The sequence below is a fragment of the Macaca fascicularis genome, chromosome 1 (genome assembly GCF_037993035.2).
Source record: "Macaca fascicularis isolate 582-1 chromosome 1, T2T-MFA8v1.1".
In the NCBI taxonomy this organism is placed as follows: Eukaryota; Metazoa; Chordata; class Mammalia; order Primates; family Cercopithecidae; genus Macaca; species Macaca fascicularis.
In genome coordinates, this window is record NC_088375.1 from 60,971,223 (window position 1) to 60,993,988 (window position 22,766).

Here is a 22,766-nt window from a genome sequence, read left to right on the forward strand (position 1 = left end):
GAGGACACTGCTCCGGTCTCAGCAGTTGACAGGACACTGTGTCATCCTGTTAGCATTTTCCAAACCCACATGTGGGTTCTTTCGCCTCTGAGTGAAGGCGTTTGTAAGAGTTGGGTGGCTCACTCATACCTATACCTCTGGCAGGGGGTTCTTAGAGATGACTGTGCTCAGTTCTTCCTGATGCAGCTTTACTCTTGAACCATCTGAGTCTAACCGGGAACACAGAAATCATTTTAGGTGTTTACAGCTGAGGGTCTTATACCAGGAATTGGTGATGAAGCAGCCGAGACACAAACAGGGAGAGTGAAGTAACCCAGAGATGAGTAACAACAGGAAGCTACCCCGAGGCAGAAGGACAAAGTGAGGAGGTGGTGATCCCGGAGCCCAGGGGCTGCAGTTGGCTGGTGGAAGCTGCACCCATGGTGGGTTTGTCTGGTGTGTAGTGGAGCCATGGAGGAGTCATAACCACTGCCTAGTGCACGGCTGGGTCAGGGAGGTGGACAGCTCCCCCCCGCCAACCCGTCCCCATTGCTCCAGCACTGCAGTATTTCCTGTGGACCTGGATAGCCCCAGGGCTCGGGAAATGCAGCCTGCCAGGGTCAGCCCCGTGGTGATACAAAGCAGGGCAGGGTCAGGAGAGAAAGCCAAGGACAGACAGCTTCAGAACCGGCGCACTCCAGTCTCATCCCTGCAGTGGTGGCTGGCTTCTTTACACCTTTCTCGCTTTGGCTGTTCTGCATTCACCAAAGAGAATTCTGTAGGGCCTCTATGCCCACTCCCTCTTCCTTCTTTTTTCTCTGTCAGATGTATCTTCGCTGATTGGTCCCATGGTGTGTTCACCATCTGATGGCATCTTCCTACTTTTTTTTTTTTTTTTCCATTATTTTTTTGAGATGGAGTCTCGCTCTGTCACCCAGGCTGGAGTGCAGTGGCATGGCTCACTGCAACCTCTGCCTCCCAGGCTCAAGCGATTCTCCTGCCTCAGCCTCCTAAGTGGCTGGGACTATAGGTACCTGCCATCATGCCCAGCCAGTTTTTGTATTTTTAGTAGAAATGGGGTTTCACCATGTTGGCCAGAGTGGTCTCGAACTTCTGACCTCAAGTGACCGCCCGCCTTGGCCTCCTAAAGTGCTGGGATTACAGGCATGAGCCACTGCGCCCAGACTGAGCTCTTCCTATTCTAAAGTGGCTTATCGTTTATGTTCTCTGAGTCAGCCTAACAATCAGTCCCCAGTGGCATCCAGGAGTGCCCTCTGAGGGTGTAGACAAGGAGAGGCCACCCCTCTGTGTGCCGCTGGGCCTCCAACTAGAAGTGATCTCATCCCTGAAAAGGACGATTCATGAGGCAAAGGACCAACGAGGAGCTTGGGCATTCTCATGATGTCTTTTGGGAATTAGCATGAGATGAAGACTTGCTTTTCTGGGATGCAGGCTAAGAGACTCTGGGGAGGCAAGTTCTGGCCCGGGAAGCCTCTGCTGGTCTCACAGTGTGCAGGGCAATGCTGGGACTCCAAGCCACTGTGGACGTGTTGGTGGCTGGCTGGTGGCCTGGTGGCAGTTTCTCATACATTTCATAAGAGGCCCTTGTCATAGCAGCCTTATGTTGCAGGACCTAGGCAGGGGACCAGGAGTTGTCTGATTCAGCAGTGGATTCCCTACAGCTCCCAGCACAGCAGGGAATGAACCAGAGAATGATTTTCCTCATCCAGGGCATCATAATTGCCTTCAGGGCTAGGGTCATGCCTTTCTAATCTGACTGTCTCTAATTGAGCACCTATCATTTAATCCTTATCTCTTGTTCCCTGAGATGTACTCACATAGCAGGTCCTCAAGCAATCATTTCTGAATAAGTGGATGTATGGTTTCATTAATACATTTTTACATGTATTTATTCATTCATTCAACAAATAGTTATTGAGCACTGATACAGGTACTGGGGATGCAGTGGTAAACATGCCAAATAAAGGTTCTGTCCTAATGGGGCTCATATTCTACTGGAGTACTGGAGAGAAACTGATAATAAATGCATAGATAGATAGATAGATGGGGGGGGAAAGAGAGGGTGTGAGAGAGACAGAGGAGGGAGAGGGTCAGGAAGTGATAAGCTCTATCAGGAAAATTAAATCTGGCAAGAGGATACAGTGATAGAGACTATTTTTCAGGAGAGTCAGGGATCTTCCCTTAGGACCTGCCATCTGAGTGGAGACCTGAGTGAATGGAGAATGCGCCTTCCCAGACATTTCAGGAGATGAACAGGAACTGCAAAGGCCCTGAGGTGGGAGAGTGCCCCAGGTATGTAAACAAAAGAGTGTCTACTAGCATGGTGAGAGTAAAGTGGAGTTCAGGGAGAGTGAAGTGGAGTTCAAGGTAAGGGGATGGGCCCTTCGGGGAGAGAAGGTCAGGGAGACTGGGGGAATGACAGGGCACCCTCTGCTCAGAGGTCAGGATCAAAATCAGAGTCATCTTGTTGATTCTTTCTCTCAGCTGGACATCTGTCTTATTTCATTTTCTGCTGCTATAATGGAATAGCACAGTCTAGGTAATTCATAATGAACAGAAATTTATTTGGCTCACAGTTCTAGAGGCTGGGAAGTCCAAGATTAGGGGACCATGTCTGATAAGGACCTTCTTGCTGCCTCATAACATGCTGAAGGCATCACACAGGCAGGAGCTGAACTCATCCTTCAGAAGGACCCCACTTCTGTGATAATGAACCTGTTCCTGCAGTATTGGCATTAATCCATTCATATGGGTGGAGCCTCATGACCTAATTACCTCTTAAAGGGCCTACTTCTCTGCACTGTTGCAATGGGGATGGTTTCCAATATATGAGCTTTGAGGGATGCATTCAAACCACGGCATTCTGCCCTGGCCTTCAAAATTCATGTCCTTCTTGCATGCAAAATACATTTATTCCATCCCAGTAGCCCCCAAAGTCTTAACTAGATCCAGCATCTACTCAAAAGTCCAAAGTCCGGAGTCTTATCTAAATCAGATATGGGTGAGGCTCAAGACAGGATTCATCCTAAGGCACATTTCCTTCTAGTTGTGAGCCTATGAAATCAAAACAAATTACATGCTTCCAAAATGCAATGGTGGGACAGGAATAGGATAGGTATCCCCATTCCAAAGGGGAGAAATGGGCAAGAAGAAAGCAGTAACAGGACCCAAGTAAGTCCAAACCCCAACAAGCCAGACAACATTAAATCTTAAGAGTCTAATGCCCTGAAGTTATTAATGCCCTGAAGATTCCTGTGCCGGAGGATAAATATACTGCCCAGGTGGATGCCAAAGAAAAAGAAGATGTGAAATCTTGTGCTGAGTGGGTGTCTCTCTCAAAGGCCAGGATTGTAGAATATGAGAAACAGATGGAGAAGATAAAGAACTTAATTCCATTTGATCAGATGACCACTGAGGACTTGAACGAAGCTTTCCCAGAAACCAAATTAGACAAGAAAAAGTATCCCTATTGGCCTCACCAACCAATCGAGAATTTATAAAATTGAGTCTGGGAGGAAGCTCTGGCCCTTGTATTACACATTCTGGACATTAAAAATAATAATTACACACACACACACACACACACACACACACACCCCCCAAAAGAGTCTAGAATAGCCTTTTACTCCATGTACCACCTTCTGGACATATTGGCTCTACTGGGCTCAGCCCATGAAGCAACTCTCATGAACTGGAGTCTCATGCCTGCAGCTCTCCCATACTGGAGTTGTATGCTGGTGGTCCTACAGTGCTGGGGTCTGTGCAGTGGCCTCACTCCCATGACTCCAGGAGGCATTGCCCTGGTGAGGGATCTCTGTGGTGGCTCTGTCCCTGTGACAAGTTTCTGCCTGGGCCTCCAGGCTGTCCATGATATCCTTTGAAATCTAATTGGAGGCTGGCGTGACCCCACAGCTCCCACACTCTGTGCACCTGCAGAATCCACACCATGCTGACACTGCCAAGACCTACCTACCACTTGTGTTCTCTGGAACAGCAGCACAAGCTACATCTGGGCCTGCTTGAGCCATGACTGGGGCTGCCAAGGAGCACTGTGGTGGAGCAGAGTCCTGAGGTGGCCCTGGGCAGCAAACACCGAGGTCCCGCTTGGTGTCTCTGGAAACCTTGCTCTAAAGGTCCTCACCTGCCTTGAAAATCTCTGAAATGCCTGTGTGGTCATTCTCCCATCATCTTGATGAATAGAACCTGGCTTCTTTCTATCCATGTTATTCTCTTTAGCAAATGGTGTTTTGGCCACATCCTTACTATTCTCTCCTGAACACACTTTTTAATTCTTTACATGGCCAGGTTGAGAGTTTTCCAAATCTTTCCATTCTGCTTCCCTTTTAATGATAACTTTCATCTTTAAATCATCTCTATCTTCCTTCATTTTGCTATAAATGGCAAAAAGAAACCATGTAGCACCTTGAATGTTTTGTTGCTTGGATATTTCTTCTGCTAGGTATCCCAGTTAGTTGCTCTAAAGTTCTGCCTTCCACAAGACACAATTTCACCAAGTTCTTTACAACTACATAACAAAGATGACCTTTACTCCAGTTTTCAGTATCTTGTTTCTTGTTTCCATCTGAGACCTCATCCAAATTTCTTTAGTGTCCAGATTTTCTGCTAGCATTCTAATCACGACCATTCAAATCATCCCTTAAAAGATTCAGTTGCTCCCTACAGCTCTTGTCTTCTGAGCTTTCACCAGAATTACCCTTAATGCTCCATTTATGGCAGTCTAGGCATTTTCTTTTTTGCCTACTCCTCCAAACTCTTCCAGCCTATACCTGTTACCCAGTTCTAAAGCTGCTTCCACATTTTCAGGTATTTGTTATAGCAACAACCCCACTTCTGGTACCAATTTTCTGTCTTAGTCCATTTTGTGCTACTATAACAGAATACCTGAAACTGGATAATTTATAAAGAAAAGAAGTTTACTCAGCTCACATTTCTGGAAGCTGAGAAGTCCAAGATTGAGGGTCTGAATCTGACAAGGGCCTTTTTTTCTGGCTCATCCTATGGCTCAAGGGTGGAAGGACAAAAGAGCACACTCTCAAGACAGAAAAGAAGGTGGCCAAACTCATCTTTTATAAAGACTCCACTCCTGTGATAATGAACCCACTTCTGCAATAATGGCATTAATCCATTCAAGAGGGCGGAGCTCCCAGGATCTAATGACCTCTCAAAGGTCCCACCTTTCATCATCATTGCATTCGGGATTAAGTTTCCAACACATGAGCTTTGGGGGACACGTTCAAACCATAGCAACATCCAAACTCAGCAGCAGGTCCTGTTGGCCCTGTTCCTAAATACATCTCAAAGCCATATGCTTCTTCTCAATTCCCATGCCGCCTGCTACAGCATCCCACCCTCATCTGCCTGGATGGCTAAAATAGCCTCCTGCTGGTTTTCTTGCCTTCCCTCATTCCCTGCTGCAACGCATTCTCCACACAGCAGCCTGAGTTGTTTTTTAAAAACAGAAATTCGATTATATTATTCCTTTGCTTAAAATGACTTTCCCTTGTACTTAGAATAAACCCCAGAACACTTACTGCAGACCTCTCAGCCCTAGGCCTCTTCTCTGACTGAGCCGGCCTCTCTGGCCTTCACCCCTGTGGTTCCTTCACACTGGCCCTCTCTTGCCACTCTGGCCTCAGCACCTCTCCCAGATGGTGCCTTCTGCCTAGAAGGCTCTGTCCCAGATCTTTCCCTGGCTGACTCGGTGGTGGTCCTTTGGCTCTCGGCTCATTGTCTCATCCTCAGAGAGGCTGCCCTGCGTATCAGCAGTGTGCCCTGCCCACTGACTCACTCCTGGGTGACCCTGCTTATTTCGCTTGGTAGGTCTTTTCACTCTCTAAAATGATCTGGTTTATTTGTTTGCATATCTATTGCCTGTTTCTCTGTCTGCAGAATGATACTTTCATGAGTCTGTTCTCTTTTATATTCCTGAACCCTAACACCTACAACCTGGCACCTGATAGGTGCTCAATGAATACCCCTTCAATAAATGAAAGGGTGAGTCTCAACCACCTGATTGCCCCCAGAAGGAACAAGACACCAACTAAATAGCTGGGCAGCACATGCATGTGAACAGGTCATTCTGATGACTCAGAAAGAGGTCAGACTTTGCGGGAGAAGGGAGGCTCCCAGGCAAGGCACAATGGCATCCTCACAACTGCTTAGTCCAGGGAGATTTGCCTGGGGCAGGAGAGGCTTGCCTTCTGGGCCCTAGCCATGGCTCCCTTCTTCTGCTCCAAGCTTCCGCCCTCCAATCCTCACGTGTCCTCCGTCTCCCAGAGTGGCAGAGCTGGGTCCAATATGGGCTTTGCACTTGGACATACTGGAGTCTTAGAAATTCTTTTCCTGCTTTTTCCTGGCAGAGTGGCCTTGGACATGTTTTCTAATCTCTCCAAGTCTCAGTTACTGCAATTAAGAAATAAGAATAATGGCACAGGTTGAGTATCCCTTATCCAAAATGTGTGGGACCAGAAGTGTTTCCAATTTGGGATTTTTTTCAGATTTTGGAATATTTGCATTATACTCACTGGTTGAGCATCCCTAATCTGGAAATCTGAAATGCTCAAATGAACATTTTCTTTGAGTGTCTTATTGGCATTCAAGTAGTGTTGAATTTTGGAGCATTCGGGCTTTTGGATTTTCACATTAGGGATGCTCAACCTGTAGTATCTAAGTGATAGGGTTGTGCTGAAGTATCAATAAAACCATGTCTATAAAGTCAGTGCCCAGGGCTGGGCGCAGTGGCGCACGCCTATAATCCCAGCACTTTGGGAGGCCAGAGCAGGAGGATCACTTGAGCCCTGGAGTTTGAGATCAGCCTGGTCAACATAGTGAAACCCCCATCTCTACAAAAACACTTAAAAATAACTAGGCATGGTGGCCCACACTTGTCCCCACTACTGAGGAGGCTGAGGTGGAAGGATCTCTTGAGCCCAGGAGTTTGAGGTCACAGTTAACTGTGATTGCACCACTGCAATCCAGCCTAGGAGACAGAGTGAGAGCCTATCTCTTAAATAAATAAATAAATAAATAAATAAATAAATAAATAGTGCCCAGCGCATAGAAATAAATGTTAACGCTTACCAGCATTTTTATTGTTGTTATTATTGATCAGATAACTATTATTTTCGAACTCCTTCCTCACTTAGCCTCCAGAATCTCCCACCCCTCCTATGGCAGCCCTGCCAGGGTGTCCTGGGAAGAACCAATGGCTCTCTCTGCCCTGCCCTATTTGGACACAGGATTTGAAGACTTCGTTCCCTCATTTCCACCTCTAAACCATATTGACACTCCTGCAGCAGCTATGATATGAAATCCTTTTCTGTTCAGCCACCAGCTCTTGCCAGCACTGAGAGGCTCAACAGGAACTCCCTTCCATTTCTTTCCTCAAGCGATCCCTTTGCCTCTCAGGGTCTCTGTAGACCATTGCTCTGGGGACTCAGTCTTTTCATGTTATCATCATCAATAAGAAGTTCCGACTAATAAACTAATTCATACTATGGAGTTCATGTCATTTCAGCTTTTAAAAATAACACGCAAGTGGGCGTGGTGGCTCATACCTGTAATTCCAGAACTTCAGGAGGTCGAGGGGGGAGAATTGCTTGAGCACAAGGTGCTCGAGATCAACCTGGGCAACACAGGGAGACCCCGTCTCAATAAACTAAATAAATAAATAGCACACAGAGAAGGCAACTCTTAACCCAAAGGAATGTCTCATTCCTTGTGGGATTTTATGCACTTTGAAGGAGATTCTTGAGGTGGGGCTCTCCCTGGTTGCCTCAGGGCTATTTTTTTTTTTTTGAGACAGAGTTTCGCTCTTGTTGCCCAGGCTGGAGTGCAATGGCGCAATCTCACGATCTCGGCTCACTGCAACCTCTGCCTCCTGGGTTTAAGCAATTCTCCTACCTCGGCCTCCCGAGTAGCTGGGATTACAAGCATGCGCCACCATGCCTGGCTAATTTTGTTTTTGTTTTTGTTTTTTTTTTTTTTAGTAGAGACAGGGTTTCACCATGTTGCCCAGGCTGGTCTTGAACTCCTGACCTCACGTGATCCTGCCTCGGGCTCCCAAAGTGCTGGGATTACAGGCATGAGCCACTGCACCCGGTTCCCTCAGGGCTATCGTTAAGGCACTGTCTGCCCTGCTGGCCTGTGGATGGGGCCCCACTTGGTGTTTTCCTGTCTCTGTTCCGTTGCTCTCCCGTTCGTGCACGCCTGAGTTGCACACTCCTGAGAGCAGCATCTCCCTGCTTAGCTCCCAGCACAGCCCTCGGGGATGCTGTGGACTTGGGAGGGGCATTCACAAGTCAGAGGCACCTTCCATACACCCCGACCCCATGCATGCCCCAGGACTTGCAGCCTCTGCTTCCTTTCCCACGTGTAAGGAGAGGTGAGCTTCTCCCCTGGCCCTGGGAGGCAGCCCTTCCTGTGAGAGCCTGCCCCACCTCAGCCAAGGTCTTGGGTCCAGCCCTTTCCCACAAGGGAGAAAATAGCAAGAAAAACAGATGAGAGCTGATACCCTAAGCTGCAGGGTCTGCTGGGACTGGGTACTGGAGGAGCCCCAGGAAAGCTTTAACCCCGGGGGCTCCAGGCGGTCAGAAGGGTGAGGGGTGAGGAGAGAAGAGGGGAGGGAGCCACCTCTGTAGCTAGAAGTTGTCTCTTCCCTCTCTCCTGTCAGTGTCTAGACTGTCACTGTCTACCTCTCCTCTCTCCATAGGTCATCACTGCCCTGATGTCAGTCCCAGGCTAGATCCCTCAATCCATAGGCTGGACGGCAGCACCAGAGGTCACCTGGCCCACCCCACTGACTCTGGGTGGTGCCTTCCTTGGGCAAGGTCTAGAAGTTCCCCTTTTAAATCTAATAGGCAAGGGATATTTTCAACCTGCCAATCATCTGCATCTCAGCAATCCACAGTCAGCCTGGCACCCTGAAGGTGAGCTGGGCTTGGAGTCAGGAGACCCAGGCCAGTGGAGCTTCTAATCTGTGAAATGGGCATTCCCTTGTCTGCTGTGCTCACCACAGCAGCGGTTATGGGGATTACCCGAGATAGGACTGAGAAAGGGATTTGTACATGATAAATGTGGTATAAATAGCAGATGTGATGGGTGGTAGGGGTAGGCAGGACACCTGGCCCTGTCCTCTCTGCAGCAGCAGCTGTCTTTCCCTGCTGAGGTTCACCTGGGGATCTGGCCCTGCTCTCCGCTGTGTGGCTGCTGAGATAGCATCTCTCAGCCTTCAGAATGACCAACGTTCCTTTGGTCTTTTCCTGTAGACTCACTCCCGGAACTTTTTCCACCATATCTGAGAGGACACGTGGGGAACACTTTGAGATGGTCAGGAACAAGATGTGAGGAAGATGTTTAAATAGCCCTTAGGCTGTGTTTGCTAAGCATCCAGAGATACTGGAGTTTTCCAGGTGGCCATTTGTCTAGGAGCTTGGAGGGGTAAGAAGAGCTCAGGCAAAGGAATACTGGTTGCATGTTTACAGAGTACTTGCACACGTAGTATCTCATTTGATCCTCCCCCTCTGAAGTAGGTCTCTTTTACAGAGGAGACATTGATCTAGCAAGTTGCAGACTGGCGGCCCAAGTTTGGGTCTTCTGACTCACAGTGTCTGCACCAGGCCTGGCCATTCTGCTTGAGGATACAGAGGAGGGAAAGGGCTTCAATTACAGCAAGAGAGTGAGGATTGGATCTAAGGAAACTTCAGAGTCACAAGTGAACCAGTCACCTCTCAAGGCCCCTTGGTGGCGGTTTGGGGCACAAGAATCCTATGATCACAGAGTAGGAGAGGGGAACTGCTCCGAAGGTGTTGGAGTCATCTAGTCCTCAATTTCTTCACTGGGACAATGAAGGGATAGAAAATGAGATTCCAAAGGTCTCTTCTAGTCCTTATCTTCTAGATGGGGTGGAGAGGGGGCATCTGGTTCCTCCCACTCTGCAAATTGTCTCCCTTCCTACTTCTATAGCCTTCACAGAGCAGGTGGGCTTTGATGGATGGTAAAGGATCTAGGAGAAGCGTTGTCTGGGGTGAGACAGACTTTAAGCATCATCACCATGCAGAAGAAAGCCGCAGATTCTGCATCCCTGGGGCAGAAGGAAACGGTCGGCAGCCTCTCCCTTCACACTCCTGGGTCTCAGAAGCTGTTTACATGCTCAGGAGGGCACTCCATCCATTTCAGAAGCTGCTTTGGAAAATAACAACTGGGCAAGCTGCTGCTGCTCAGCCGGCTCCTCAGCACAGAGCTGGCGAGACCCAGCCCTTGGCACTGTCTCCAAGGCCAGTGTATAGGCAGAAGCCATGATGGCTGCTGGCTAGATTGGTTTAAAGGGAAGCAGGAACCCCTGAGATGTGAAAACGCCCAACCCTTGTGGCTCATGAGCAGCCTCGTCATCCAGAGGTTTCCATCTTCTTTGTGGGTCATGACATGAAAAAAGTTAGGCCCTTGACTCAACCTATTTCCTTTAAAGGACGTATCATGATCTATAGTTGTCTTGTTTATTTTCTTGCTTTGGTGTTATCTGTCTCTTCACCCAAAATGTGAGATATGTAGAAGCAGGGATCTTTTATCTTATTCTCAGCGCAGAGAGCAATGCCTAGCACAGAAAGCACTTGACAAATGCTTGCTGAATGAATACATCCATGTATGCGCGCGTAAATGCATGAATGAATGAGTGAAAGTATCCAGCATGTAGTAGATGCTCAGTGAATATCAGTTTTCTTTCCTGAGCATCATTTCCAGTTAGCTTGGGAGTGCAGGGCTGGTTCTTGAGATCAAGCCGTTAGGAGTTAAGTGCTGCACAGTGATTGGAAGGGGAAACAGGAGGTTAATGTAGAGGTGGGAGACAGGGTATGGCAGGGGAGTATGGGACAAGGCCAAGAGAAGGGGGGTTGTGTGAAAGATTTTTTGAAATGACAGTTGTGTCTGCTGGCCTAAGAGAAGGGATGGTTGGTTAATCACCTGGGTGTTTCGGTCAGTGTAGACATGTTTTAGGAAGCATGGAATGGCGCTGCCACCTTCCATGTGGCCTTGGGCAGATCCTGTGACTACTTTGAACCTCAGTTTCCTCATCTTTCGATTGGGTAGCCCTCATTCTGCCGGTGACTTCCTACGCGACGAAGGCTGTCATGAAGCAAGGGTGAGATAACCAGTGGGGGCGTGCTGAGTGCATGGGAGGAATTTTTACTTTTCCTTGAAATTCCTAAAGGAGCTCCTCCGTGATTTTCTATTATTATTTTTGTTATTAATCAGGATTTCCTTTCTCTGCAGGAGAGTGAGCCAATGCATGGCAAGCACTAAATCTTAGATCCTGAAGACTCGGCCCTCAAGCAAAAGACATGCACCTCCCCACTCACTGGGCCCTGGATGGGGAGGGTGCTCCTCTTAGAGGCCCCTGGAGGCCAGGTGTGCCTCGGAGGGGCCTTTCGAGGCAGCTGGGAGGCAGATCCTGACACTCTGCCCTCTTCTCCCCCAGATACAAGATGGTGGTGACCCCCCGGAGGGCGGCGGTGGCCATCGCCGGCTGCTGGATCCTCTCCTTGGTGGTGGGGCTGACCCCTATGTTTGGCTGGAACAATCTGAGCGCGGTGGAGCGGGCCTGGGCAGCCAACGGCAGCATGGGGGAGCCCGTGATCAAGTGCGAGTTCGAGAAAGTCATCAGCATGGAGTACATGGTCTACTTCAACTTCTTTGTGTGGGTGCTGCCCCCGCTTCTCCTCATGGTCCTCATCTACCTGGAGGTCTTCTACCTAATCCGCAAGCAGCTCAACAAGAAGGTATCGGCCTCTTCTGGCGACCCGCAGAAGTACTATGGGAAGGAGCTGAAGATCGCCAAGTCGCTGGCCCTCATCCTCTTCCTCTTTGCTCTCAGCTGGCTGCCTTTGCACATCCTCAACTGCATCACCCTCTTCTGCCCGTCCTGCCACAAGCCCAGCATCCTCACCTACATTGCCATCTTCCTCACGCACGGCAACTCAGCCATGAACCCTATCGTCTACGCCTTCCGCATCCAGAAGTTCCGCGTCACCTTCCTTAAGATTTGGAATGACCATTTCCGCTGCCAGCCTGCACCCCCCATTGACGAGGATCTCCCAGAAGAGAGGCCTGATGACTAGACCCCGCCTTCTGCTCCCACCAGCCCACATCCAGTGGGGTCTCAGTCCAGTCCTCACTTGCTCACTGTCCCGGGGGTCTCCCTGAGCCTGCCCCAGCTGGGCTGTGGGCCAGGGGCACGGGGGAGGCTCTGAAGAGATAACCGCAGGGTGTGGTCCCTCCACTAGGAGTTAACTACCCTATACTTCGGGGCCCTGCAGGAGGCTTGGGAGGGCAAGGATCCTACAGAGGGACCGGGTGTCCAGAGGCAAGAGTGTCCTGAGCCTCCACCTGCCTGACCATCCCATGAGCAGTCCAGCGCTTCAGGGCTGGGCAGGTCCTGGGGAGGCCAAGACTGCAGAGGAGCTACCTGGGCTGGGAGAAGGTGCTTGGGCTTCTGCAGTGAGGCAGGGGAGTCTGCTTGTCTTAGATGTTGGTGGTGCAGGACCAAGCTTAAGGAGAGGAGAGCATCCCCTCTGAGACGGATGGAAGGAGAGAGGTCGAGGACGCACTGGCCTGGCTGTCTCTCCTGTTCTGTAGGAGAGGGTGGCCAGAGGCAGCTAAGGGGCAGGAATCAAGGAGCCTCCATTCCCAACTCTGAGGACTCTGGGCCCCAGGCCATACCAGGTGCTAGGGTGCCTGCTCTCCTTGCCCTGGGTCAGCCCAGGATTGTACGTGGGAGAGGCAGAAAGGGTAGGTTCAGAAATCATTTCTGATATTTGCTGGAGTGCTGGCTCCATGCCCTGGGGAGTGAGCTTGGTGCGGTGGGTGCTGGCTTCAAACAGCCATGAGGTGGCAGCTCTGAGCCCTCCTTCTTGCCCTGAGGAGCCTGGAGTGTAATTACCTGTCATCTGGGCCACCAGCTCCACTGGCCCGCCCGATGCTGGGCCTGAACTGTCCTAGGTGACCCCATCTCTGCTGCTTCTGGGCCTAATGGAGAGGAGAACCCTAGACATTCTGCCTGCCTGGGGACGGGGTGGACGAAGGAAAGGGTCTGTAAGGACTCAGTGTTGACTGTGGGTCCCCCTGTGGTGGGTTTAGCAGGCTGCAGCAGGCAGAGGAGAGCACCCCCCGAGAGTGTGTGGGAGAATGCCTTGCTGTCATGTGAATCCCTCAATACCCCTAGTATTTGGCTGGGTGTTCAGGGACTTTGGAAGCTCTATTGCAGGTGTCTGGGGGTCTAGGACTTTAGGGATCTGGGGAAGGACCAACCCATGCCCTGCCAAGCCTGGAGCCCCTGTGTTGGGGGGGTGAGGCAGGGAGCCTGGAGCCCCGGTGGAGGGGAGGTAAGGCGGGGGAGCCTGGAGCCCCCGTGTAGGGGGGGGCGAGGCGGGGGAGGGGAGGTGGTCACTGAGTTGACCTTCTGAACATGAGTGTCAACTCCAGGCCTTGCTTCCAGGCCCTTCCCTCTGTTGGAAAGGGGGTGTGCCCTGGCCCCCAAGGGAGGCCCAAGTGACTAATAAAAAACTGTGAACCCTGTGGAGAGCACATTGCTGGGCGCAGCTTTAGCAGAGAGGAAGCAATGGCGGGGGCCGGGAGGAGCTGCAAGAGTGGGCCTGTGGAGGCGTTCAAGGAAGGAAGGTTCCAGAGAGGGTGTGTCTGTTTCCATAGTTACACACTTGGGGTAGCAAACCCTGATCAGGAAGTGAGATCCTGAAAACTCACATGTCCAGAACCCCCACCCCCTGCCCCAGCCATGACATCCTGAGACCTCTCCCACTGGCATCTTCCTCATGGTGACATATCTGGAGAACCCCTCATGGTGAAACATTCAGACACCCCCGCCTCCTGGTGACACAGCACCTCCCCCTAGATGATGACGCTCAGCGGCACAGAGGCCCCGCGCTGTAACACCACGCATCTTTATTGGAGTGCTTCCCACCCAGTGCGCAACTCCGCAGGGCACTCCAATCTCTGCACCTTCCAGCACCCCTTGAGCCCAGATAGCATGGCCCGGGGCCTACCAGGCCCAGTCCTGAGTTCTGGACAACAGCCTCTGTGGGAGGGAGGCCAGCAGGTACCAGGGGCAGTTCCATCAGCCGTCGCTATGGAAGTGGGGGTCTTGGACATCTCTGGAGTTTGACTGTGGGCCTGGCGGACCTGACCCTTCAAGCCTGCAGCACCTGGAGGAGGACATGCTTCCTGAGCCCTGGTGTGAGCAGAGCTCGGCTGCAGGCCAGAGAGGTGCAGAGAGGGGAGGGGGAGCAGCACCCTCTTTCTCACCAGGCCTCCCTCCCTCAGGACCAAGCCCAGGTCTGAACTGTGCCCACTGCAGTTCTAGATACTTCTGTACTTATGCAGAGCCGCAGAACCACCAGGGGAGGGAAGGCAGGGAAAGGTTGTTATCCCCAGTTTTCGGATGAGGAAATGTGTCCAGAGAGAACACCTTTGCTGAAGGTCACTCAGAGCTGGGAGCAGACTCTGGTCATGTGGTGGTCCACGGAATCAACCCCCTTCTGGACCACACCGGCATTGCCTGGCCCTGCAACGTCACTGCAAGTCTCTGGACATGCGTGCTAGTTGCCTGTGTCCTCAAGTTTGTACCCAGAGCTGACCACCACCTTCCCTTTTCACTCCCACCCCCTGCTCCCGGCCTCCTCTCTGCTTCCGTGCCACCCGCAGAGGTGACAGAGCGGGTGAGTCAGGCCATTTACCTGGCTCCTCATCACAGCCTCCTCCTGTGGCTCTTCAGTGCGTGGCTGAGGCTGGAAGAGAGGCTGCAGTTAGAGTTTGGGGGAAGTGGCGGGGAACTGACAAGGTTCACGGTTATACACCCTCTTCTACACCTGTCCACCCTCCCACTTGGAAAGTAATCAGCACAGCCTGACCCCAATCTTACTACCCCTTCTCTTCTGCCTTGATTTTAAGCTCTCTGCTGCCTCTAGTTCAGCTCCAGAGAGGTGCTTACTCCTGTTCTCCCATCCTCAAACTCTCACCTTTGACCTCCAGCCGGCAGTCCACAGATGCCTCCCCCAGCACGTTGATGGCCTTGCAGGTGTAGACCCCAGAATCAAAGGGGCTGGGTTTCCGGATCTCTAGGGTGCAGACGCCTTGCTCAGAGAGGGCACGGTATTTGGGGTTGCCCTGGATCTCCATCTTGTTTTTCATCCAGATGATCTTGGGCTGGGAGGCATGGTCAGAAGAGAGCTGGGGAGGTGTGGACTGGAGCGGGGCACTCAAAGGCTATCCCCAGGCTTAGGTGTGGATGCCTGGAGGATTCCTCAGCCCTGCTGTCCCCATCTGCCCCCACCAACCCAGGGCACAGCAGGGCCTGGACCCTCACCTTGGGTGAAGCTCGGACACTGCAGAACAGCTGGGTGCTGTAGCCAGGGGTGGAGGTGTGGTCAGCCAGGGGCTGGGTGAATGAAGGGGCTTCTGAGAAGTCTCGCTCAATAAACCCTTTAGGTTTGGCAGCAATATCTGGGTTCAGGGGAGAAAGTCGGGTGAATCTGAGCTTACAGGAGTGAAGGAGACCTGTTAGGACTGACTGTGATCCACGATCTATGGATAGCAAGTCATGGCTTATTTGCGGGAACTTGGACAATCTCAAAGAGGCAGAGAGAGCTGAGACTGTAGCTGGGTGGGTCAGGGTGGTGAGCAGAGAAGAGAAGGTGGAAAAACGAGAGATGAGAGCATCTTGGCAGAAGGTGGAGGCTAGTAACTCAGAGATGCCATATTTCCTTTGTGTTTGTCATTGGAGACTTGACTGGCTTTCCTTTTCTAAACAAAAATTTCTTCCTAATTCTGTGCAGTTCAGGCTAGTGTTAAAAAAAGTTTGCCTTCTGGAACCCGCACAGACTGTGGGTCGGAGAGGGCCTCGGGGCACACAAGGGACAGGGAAAAGGGCCCAGGGTTTAACATTTGACACAAGAGGGTCAGGTGCCTGTGTGGAGACAGTAAATACTCCTATCTCTCTTGTCTATCTATGTGGTGTGTATTAGGGTTGGGAGGCTTGCTTTTAGCAAACTCACCCTTTTTAGCACACTACCTATCCATGACCTGTGGGTCACCCTTTAGATTCCCTTCGGACACTTTCTGCCTGAAACTTGGCGGATGCACACACATCTCTGGAATAAGTACACAGCCTCCAAAGGGGCATCTTTCATTTGTGTGGATTTGCTCTGATGTGTTTGTTAAAATCAACCAGCCACATCCACTACTTTACAGCCATTCTGTGCGTGTGTATGCATAGCTGTGGAGTGAGGGGACAGCCCGTGTTCCAGGGGCAGACGCCCAGGAGAAGCCCAGAGAGAGGGGTGCAGAGATGCCGAGGAAGAGGCAGGGACAGAGAGAGGGTTAGCACAGCCAGCTCTGGGCCCAAACCCACCTGCCTTCTGGATGTGGGCGAGCTCCTTGGTGATGGTGGCTGAGGCGCTGAGTCCACACAGGTTTTCTGAGAAGACCCGGAAGGAGTACGAGTTGCCGATGATGAGGTCAGAGATGGTGCAGGTGGTTGGGTGGTAGCGCTCCAGCACTGTGAACCATTGCTGCAGGGCCCTGGGCGTCACCCTCATTTCTCACCCCTGTCCTCGCCCTCCCTGCTTACCCTGGAGCCCTCTCCTCACAGGAACTCATTCCATGCCCCCAACCCTGGGATGCTGAACCATCCAGCTTTGGACCTCAGGGACATTGAATTGGAAGAAGGGCCCCCTGGGTCACTCAGGTGACCTCTGTAGGGTCCTCAGAGAATCCTAGAGCCTTCGCGTGCAAAGTGTGGCCCACAGATGTGCAACTTCAGCATCACCTGGAAACTTCTTAGAAATGCAGGCCCTCAGCCCCCACCCTGGACCTACTGAGTCACACTCTGCCTCTTAGCAAGCTCCCCAGGTGACTCATGTGGACATTAAGATTTGAGAAGTGTGGCTCCGGAGCTTGAAAGGCTTCAGACAGCCTGGGCCAGCCCTCCTCACAGTCTTCAGGAGGCATCTGAGGTCCAGAGAGGAAAAGTCTTGTTAAGGGCCTCCTAGGGAGTCAGGTTAGCAGTGGGCAGACCAGAACTGGATCCCTAGACTCGGTCCCTAGACTCAGTAGGATGGGCCTTCTCCACCACCTTGACCACTTCGTACCCTGACCCCACTCTGCCTCAGCCAGCCTCACCCCTGTCTTTTTGTCTGCCTTCTGCACCGTGTAGCCCAGGAGCTCTGTGTTGCCTGTGTCCTGGGGTGGCGTCCACTGAAGAGCAGCGTTGCAGCCCCAGACGTCCAGGAGCCGGATGCTGCTGGGAGGTCCAGGTTTCTCTGTAGGCCCAGAGTGCGAGGGGAAGTGAGCGTGAGGGCCAGGCTGGCCACAGAGCCCCTACATCCAAGATTTGGCTCCTGCCACACTCCCTTGGCCTGCTCCCATCAGCCGTCAGCTCTGGGATAGGAGGTCGGGGGCTCCAGGTCCCCCTTGAGGCAGCACTGTTCCCCTGGCTCCATACCAATCACCAGGATGTCAATGGCTGCCTTGGCCTCCAGGCCTTCCACGTGCACGGTGAGCTCGTAGCGGCCCGAGTCGGAGCGCTGGGCCGAGCGAATGAAGAGGATGGAGTCCTGGTCCCCGGTGCGCACGCTCACCCGCTGGCTGTCCAGGGCATGGCCGTTGTGGGTCCATGTGGCCTGAGGCTTAGGCTTCCCCTGGCAGGGAGGAGCCCCCAGGGTGAGTGTAGGGAGGTGCCAGCGTCCCCACACCCCCTTAACTCTAGGAGTCTCGAGCTATTCTCGGGGAAGCCTGTCCCTTTGGCCCTTCTCAGGAGGGGCAGCAGAGGCTGGAGCCACAGGGGCTGCCCTGAGCCACATCTTCCAGGTGTCCAGCCCGCTCTGGGGCCCACCTGCCCATCCCCAGGCTGAGAATCACCAATGAGTCATGTACATGATTGTGGGAGGATGAGGCCGTCTCACTGGGTCTCAGCCCAACCCTTGGAGATCCTGCCATTTCCCAGGCTCCCCTTAAATGGGGGCCCTGGTTCCCACCCAGCCTCTTACCCTTGGTGGGGGAAATACCCACCTGGAAGGGGATTTGCAGGTTGACCGTCTCTCCTACCTGGCGGATGTAGGTCTGACGGAGGTGGCGGGGGACACGGATCTTGGGGGCCTCTAGATCAAAGCAAGAGTCTGGGCTTAGCAGTGCAGTGAGGTGGCTGATTGGGGTTTCTGAGGTGGTGCAGGGGATAGCTGGTGAGGGATGCTGGCTGGGAGGAGGGTCCTGCGTGTGCCTGGCTGCCGTGGGGTCCCTCCTTGCAGGAAGGGTGAAACTTTCACTCCTGAGGTCTAGGGGCCCACGTCCCTTAAGGGAGCAGGAGGTTTCAGGAGGTCAGCGCCTCCACGGTGTGAACTGGTAAGCATCCTGGGCACTCCCTTGGCGCCTCGACTCTGCCAGCATGGGATTTGCCTTGCAGCCCAGGCATTCCCAAGCACCAGATGGGCCCTAGCTGACTCTCTGTCTCCCCCTGCTGGGGAGCAGGTGCTGCACCTGTCCGGCTGCACTTCTAAGAAGGGGAGGCCACTGCCGTCTTCCTGCTCTAATACCCCCCACCCTCCACAAGCCCAGGACTTTCAGAGAAGTCCTTATGAAACCCTGTTTGTCCATTCCTCTGTCTCCAGGCCTTATTGAGAGGATTAGGATCTTTCCCTTCCTAAGTGAAGCCAGGGCAGGTATCCCCCCTTCTTCCTCTGTCACCCTCCCATAATCTGTTAGTCTCAGAGCTGGGAAGTCCTTCCTGAAGTCCTATTTCAGCCACCTGTTATGCTAAGGAATGACCTTCTGACCCTCACCTGGTCAGGGGCAACCACTGAAGCCCCTGGGCATTCTAAAGGAAGCTGCAGTGGCCACCACCCCTGTCCCCTGCGGGTGCTGGGCCCATGACTGAGGTTCCTTTGCAGCAAACAGGTGGCAGCAGTTGGTTGGTGGCACGCAGGGCGGAGGAGGATGAGACAGTGAGAAGGAACACGGTGTCTCTGAGGATTAGCTGAGTGGGCACTTGGCTCTGCGAGCTCAGGCATGGAATGCTCTAGGGACAGCTGCAGGGGGTCAAGAATGTTTGGCAGCTCCAGGTGGCTGAGGAGGGACAGCTGAGCAGTCAAGGATCCTGGACAGGGCCCCCACTCTGCCCTGCCCATGACAAGCCTGGCTGTTCCCCACTTATTCACAGCCTCCTCTCCCTCTTCTCTCCAGGAAATCCCCTTCTCTCCTGCCAGAGGAATTTGAATGGAGAAGTGGGTGCTGAGTCTGGCTGGGTCCATCAATGCTGGGCCTGAGGGGCCTCTCAGAGTCTGAGCTCCCTGGTTCCCTGGGGAAGCCCAGCACCCTCCCAACCAAGAGGCCTTCCTGGCACCTCCAAGACTAGAGTCGACACAGCCATACTGCAGCTGCCAGGTGGGGCCACATCTCACTCAGAGCCAAAGGCTGGGAATGTCCTTGGGTTTTGGGTGCCACCGGAGAAGAGGCCCTGAAGTGCAGTGGGGCATGAGTGGTCCTGTGTAGGCATCAGACTCTGGGACTGCCAATAAAAGACTGGGTGGCCTCAAGGGATGCTCTGGGCTCCTTGGGATCTGCTTGGCCTCGATAGTCTATGAATCTAAGCTCCCTAACCCCATGGTTCCCATGTCTCTCAGGCCTCAGAGCTGAACATTTCCTTTTGAATTCAGACTTCACCCCTCCTATGGATCCCCTCTCCTTCTGGAGGCCTTGTCTAGAGCTACAGAGTTCTGTTTAGCCTCTTCCAGGAACCATCCATCCCCTTGTGGAGGAACAAGAAGGAAGGTGGAGAAGGCCTCAGGCCACCTGCCTGCCTGTGTCTCTCCTCACCCTGGGGGACTGTGCTGTCCCCAGAGACCTCAGATCACACCAAATGACTCACTGTCATTAACAGACTGAAACCTGATCAGCTCTGGGAGGGGAGCAAGGGGAGGATTGAGGCTAATGCACCTTGCAAATAGAAATATTAGCAATGGGGATGGCAGCTGGCCTGCGGGGCCCCAGTGAGGTACGCCCTCTGCGATGGAGAAGTCCTCATGGACCTTTCGCAGACCCTCTTTTTCTTTCCACTAGGACCGTGGTGGAACGAGGGGCAAGTAGGGCCTTCTCTCTGTTTCAAGACCTTTGAGAGAATCTGGAACCCAGGACACAGGAAATGGGCAGAAAATGAGTGTTTATGGCCACTGGAGGAATTGAGATTAGATGGGAGAAAGAACACATGGACCCTTAGCATTGAGCAGGAGACCCAGGGAACTTGACCTTTTGTTTCTGAGCATCAGGAAGCCCCTTCCTCAAGGCGTGGGGGCTGGACCACTCAGGGAAATGGCTTCTTAGACCTCCAGAGGCCCCTTGCTGCTGAGGAACCTGGAACTTTCTTCAGGCAAGATGTGATAGTGTGTGGCTTGTGCATGTGAGTGTGGGACGGGGGAAATGACTGCCTGGCTCCCTCTACCTGCTGGCCTCAGTTTCTCCATTAGATGAGGTGTTTGGGAAGGGCTGGGGAGCTGAAGGCCAGGATGGGCTTTACCGATATTCTCTCGGATGTGGACGGGCTGGTCCAGCATGGCCGGCGGGCCAGCCCCTGCGGAACTCACTGCAGACACCCGCAGGAGGAGCTTGTCTCCCAGAGCCAGGTTCCGCACGGTCTGCTGGGTCACCATCATGGGCCGGGCACTCACAGGCACCCACTCCGAGGCTGAGGGGATGGAGAGAGTGTGAGGTCTTGGCAGTGTGGCCACAGGCGCCCCTCTCCATGGGGCTTCTTTGCCTGCTGGTGATCTGGGGAAATCGGCCTCCCTCTCTGGGCCTCATTTTTCCCTTCTCTACCTTCCCTGACTTCTTGTCAAATGGCATAAAAGACACCTGATGTTAGAGCCCTGAAATCATGGCCAGAGATGAGGTTGTGGAAGCCCAGAGAGGGTTGGACACAATTGCGAAGTCACACAGCAAGGTAGGGGCAGAGGCAGAGGCAGAGGCCAGGCTGGACTTGGGCCATGGAGGGGGACAGTGGTATCAGGGATGTAGCCCCCATACTCCCACCCCATTCCTGCTTTCTCCTCACTGTCTCTTATGCTAACATTCCTCTCTCCTGCTCCTCCCTCTCCACTTCCTACACTTCAGGGTCCTCTGAGACTTAGCACTTCCTTCCCTTCTCGCCAAAGGAGAACCCAGAGTCCCCTTACCCTTCTCTTACTCAGAGACTCCTTGGAACTGAGGACAAAGGAGCCCCTCAACCCACCCACCTACCCTTTCTTACTCTCCTGCTGGTGGAGCAAGAAAGGATAGGTGGGTTGAGGAGCCCACCGCTTGCATCACCCCCTTCTGTGTCTCTCCCAGACTGACCAACAACATGGCCTACGCACTTGTCCCTGCAACTCTCCATGACAACCTCCCCTGGGTGTATGCAAGACTTAGCCCAGAACTCACCTCCCTCTCTGCAGAGCTCCAGCACATAGCCCTGGAGGCCCAGCCTCCCCAGCCTCTCTGGGGGCTCCCAGCTCACAGTCACAGAGCTGTTGCTCACATCCTCCAGAGTCAGCAGCAGTGGGGCACTGGGGACATCTGGGGAGATGAAGAGGTTCATGGCCAAGAGCTCCCCTCCACCCCTGACATGCCTGCCTCCCTCCTTCCCCTGCCCCACCTTCAGTCACCTTCACTTGGGGGTGCAGGCTTAGTGGTTACGGGGGCTGCAGGGGCCTGAGGGGCAGGGGCCTGCGGCTTGGGCACCTGCTCTTCCCCGGTGGACTCTGATACTGCCACTTCTCCGGGAGGCTCTGCGGTGGGCACCTTGGCAGATTCAGATGCGGTCTCCTCTGGACTGCAGGCAGGGTCCTCGGAGGTGGTTTTTTCCATCATTGCTGGACTGGCTGGGGGGCCAGGCTGGAGTGTGCAGGGGTCAGCCGTTGGGGGGCCTGGGCCTCTAGGGTGCCCAGGACACCTAGGTCCAGGCTTATATAGTCAGGGGCTGCCCCACCCCCAGCAAACGATTCCCAGCTGTGGGGTCAGGTCAAGCAGAAGGACTGGAGGGTGGAGAGGAGCCCAGGCCAGGAATAGCTCTGGGGGAGGAACCACAAGGGCCCCTTGAGGAGTCACTCCGTCATCCATCACCCCGACTGGCCTTCAGCAGCCAGGGTGCTGGTGCCCAGCTGGGGGAGGGTGCAGATGGGTGAGATGGGACATCAAGCAGGCCATGTGCCAGGTGTCAGGGCAATGGGAGGAAGAACTTCTATCTGGAGAATGAGCCCAGCTCAGGCTCTGTGTGTCTGGCCTCTGTGGAGCCACTTGTGCCCAGAGCTTCTCAGACTGGGTGCTGGGGCCCTGAGAGTTTGGAACAGTCTTCCTTGTGAGCACTACCAGCTTTGCCTCTGGGGCCCACATTCCCCGGGCTCCCACAGTTCCCAGGGACTCTTGCCTGTGCTGTATGAGGCTGAGGGCCCTAGAGAGGGAGGGAATTGAGATGCTGAGGGTGGAGCTGCTCAGAGGATGGTCCTCCAGCATTGCAACTAAGAAAGGGGGACTAAGTCCCCTGGCTCCTGTCTCTATTGGGCGGCTGGTAAGGAGCTTGTCTCCCCTGATGCCTGCCGTGGGCCTCAGTTTTCCACCTATTACAGAGAACCCCTTGCCCTTCGGGGTGGGGTGCAGTCGTAGGCAGATCTTGAAGACGCCCCAGTGGAGGAGAGCACTCTGAAGCTTCTAGACTCTTC

The 22,766-nt window shown here is 53.2% G+C and overlaps 2 protein-coding genes across 12 annotated transcripts in view; one reads left to right on the top strand and one right to left on the bottom strand.

The window, feature by feature from the left end:
* The window catches only part of ADORA1 (adenosine A1 receptor), an 87,210-nt gene extending 73,623 nt beyond the window's left edge, over positions 1–13,587 (top strand). For all 8 annotated transcript variants that reach the window (XM_074033380.1, XM_065539865.2, XM_065539847.2 and 5 more), the window contains one exon: positions 11,492–13,587. In XM_074033380.1, the coding sequence (XP_073889481.1) occupies positions 11,492–12,131 (640 nt within the window). In that variant the 3' untranslated portion in view covers positions 12,132–13,587. The remainder of the gene's footprint in view (positions 1–11,491) is intronic.
* Positions 13,588–13,954: 367 nt separating this feature from the next.
* MYBPH (myosin binding protein H) lies at positions 13,955–21,989 on the bottom strand. Of its 4 annotated transcripts, none has more exons than XM_074033323.1 (11): positions 21,850–21,989; positions 21,490–21,624; positions 20,591–20,758; positions 18,094–18,182; positions 17,528–17,723; positions 17,206–17,345; positions 16,436–16,595; positions 15,392–15,528; positions 15,045–15,231; positions 14,763–14,813; positions 13,955–14,231 (listed from the first exon to the last, which is right to left on the bottom strand). In XM_074033323.1, the coding sequence occupies exons 3-10, from the start codon at positions 20,724–20,726 to the stop codon at positions 14,797–14,799; spliced, it is 1,062 nt and encodes a 353-aa protein (XP_073889424.1). In that variant the 5' UTR covers positions 20,727–20,758; positions 21,490–21,624; positions 21,850–21,989; the 3' UTR covers positions 13,955–14,231; positions 14,763–14,796. The 4 variants fall into 4 exon arrangements, with proteins under 4 accessions (XP_073889424.1, XP_045251057.1, XP_005540539.2 ...); XM_045395122.2 differs by having other exon boundaries at positions 18,130–18,182; positions 21,714–21,989; XM_005540482.4 differs by having other exon boundaries at positions 21,714–21,989.
* Positions 21,990–22,766: the final 777 nt, after the last annotated feature.

Bases quoted from the DNA above. Each gene is read 5' to 3' on its own strand.
- MYBPH (XM_005540482.4), bottom strand. From the start codon at position 21,918: ATGATGGAAAAAACCACCTCCGAGGACCCTGCCTGCAGTCCAGAGGAG. The intron at 17,724-18,093 runs GTGGGTATTTCC...CCTCCCTGCCAG, and splicing joins ACCTGCAAATCCCCTTCCAG to GGGAAGCCTAAGCCTCAGGC. The intron at 16,596-17,205 runs GTGAGGCTGGCT...AGGGCCCTGCAG, and splicing joins AGGCAGACAAAAAGACAGGG to CAATGGTTCACAGTGCTGGA.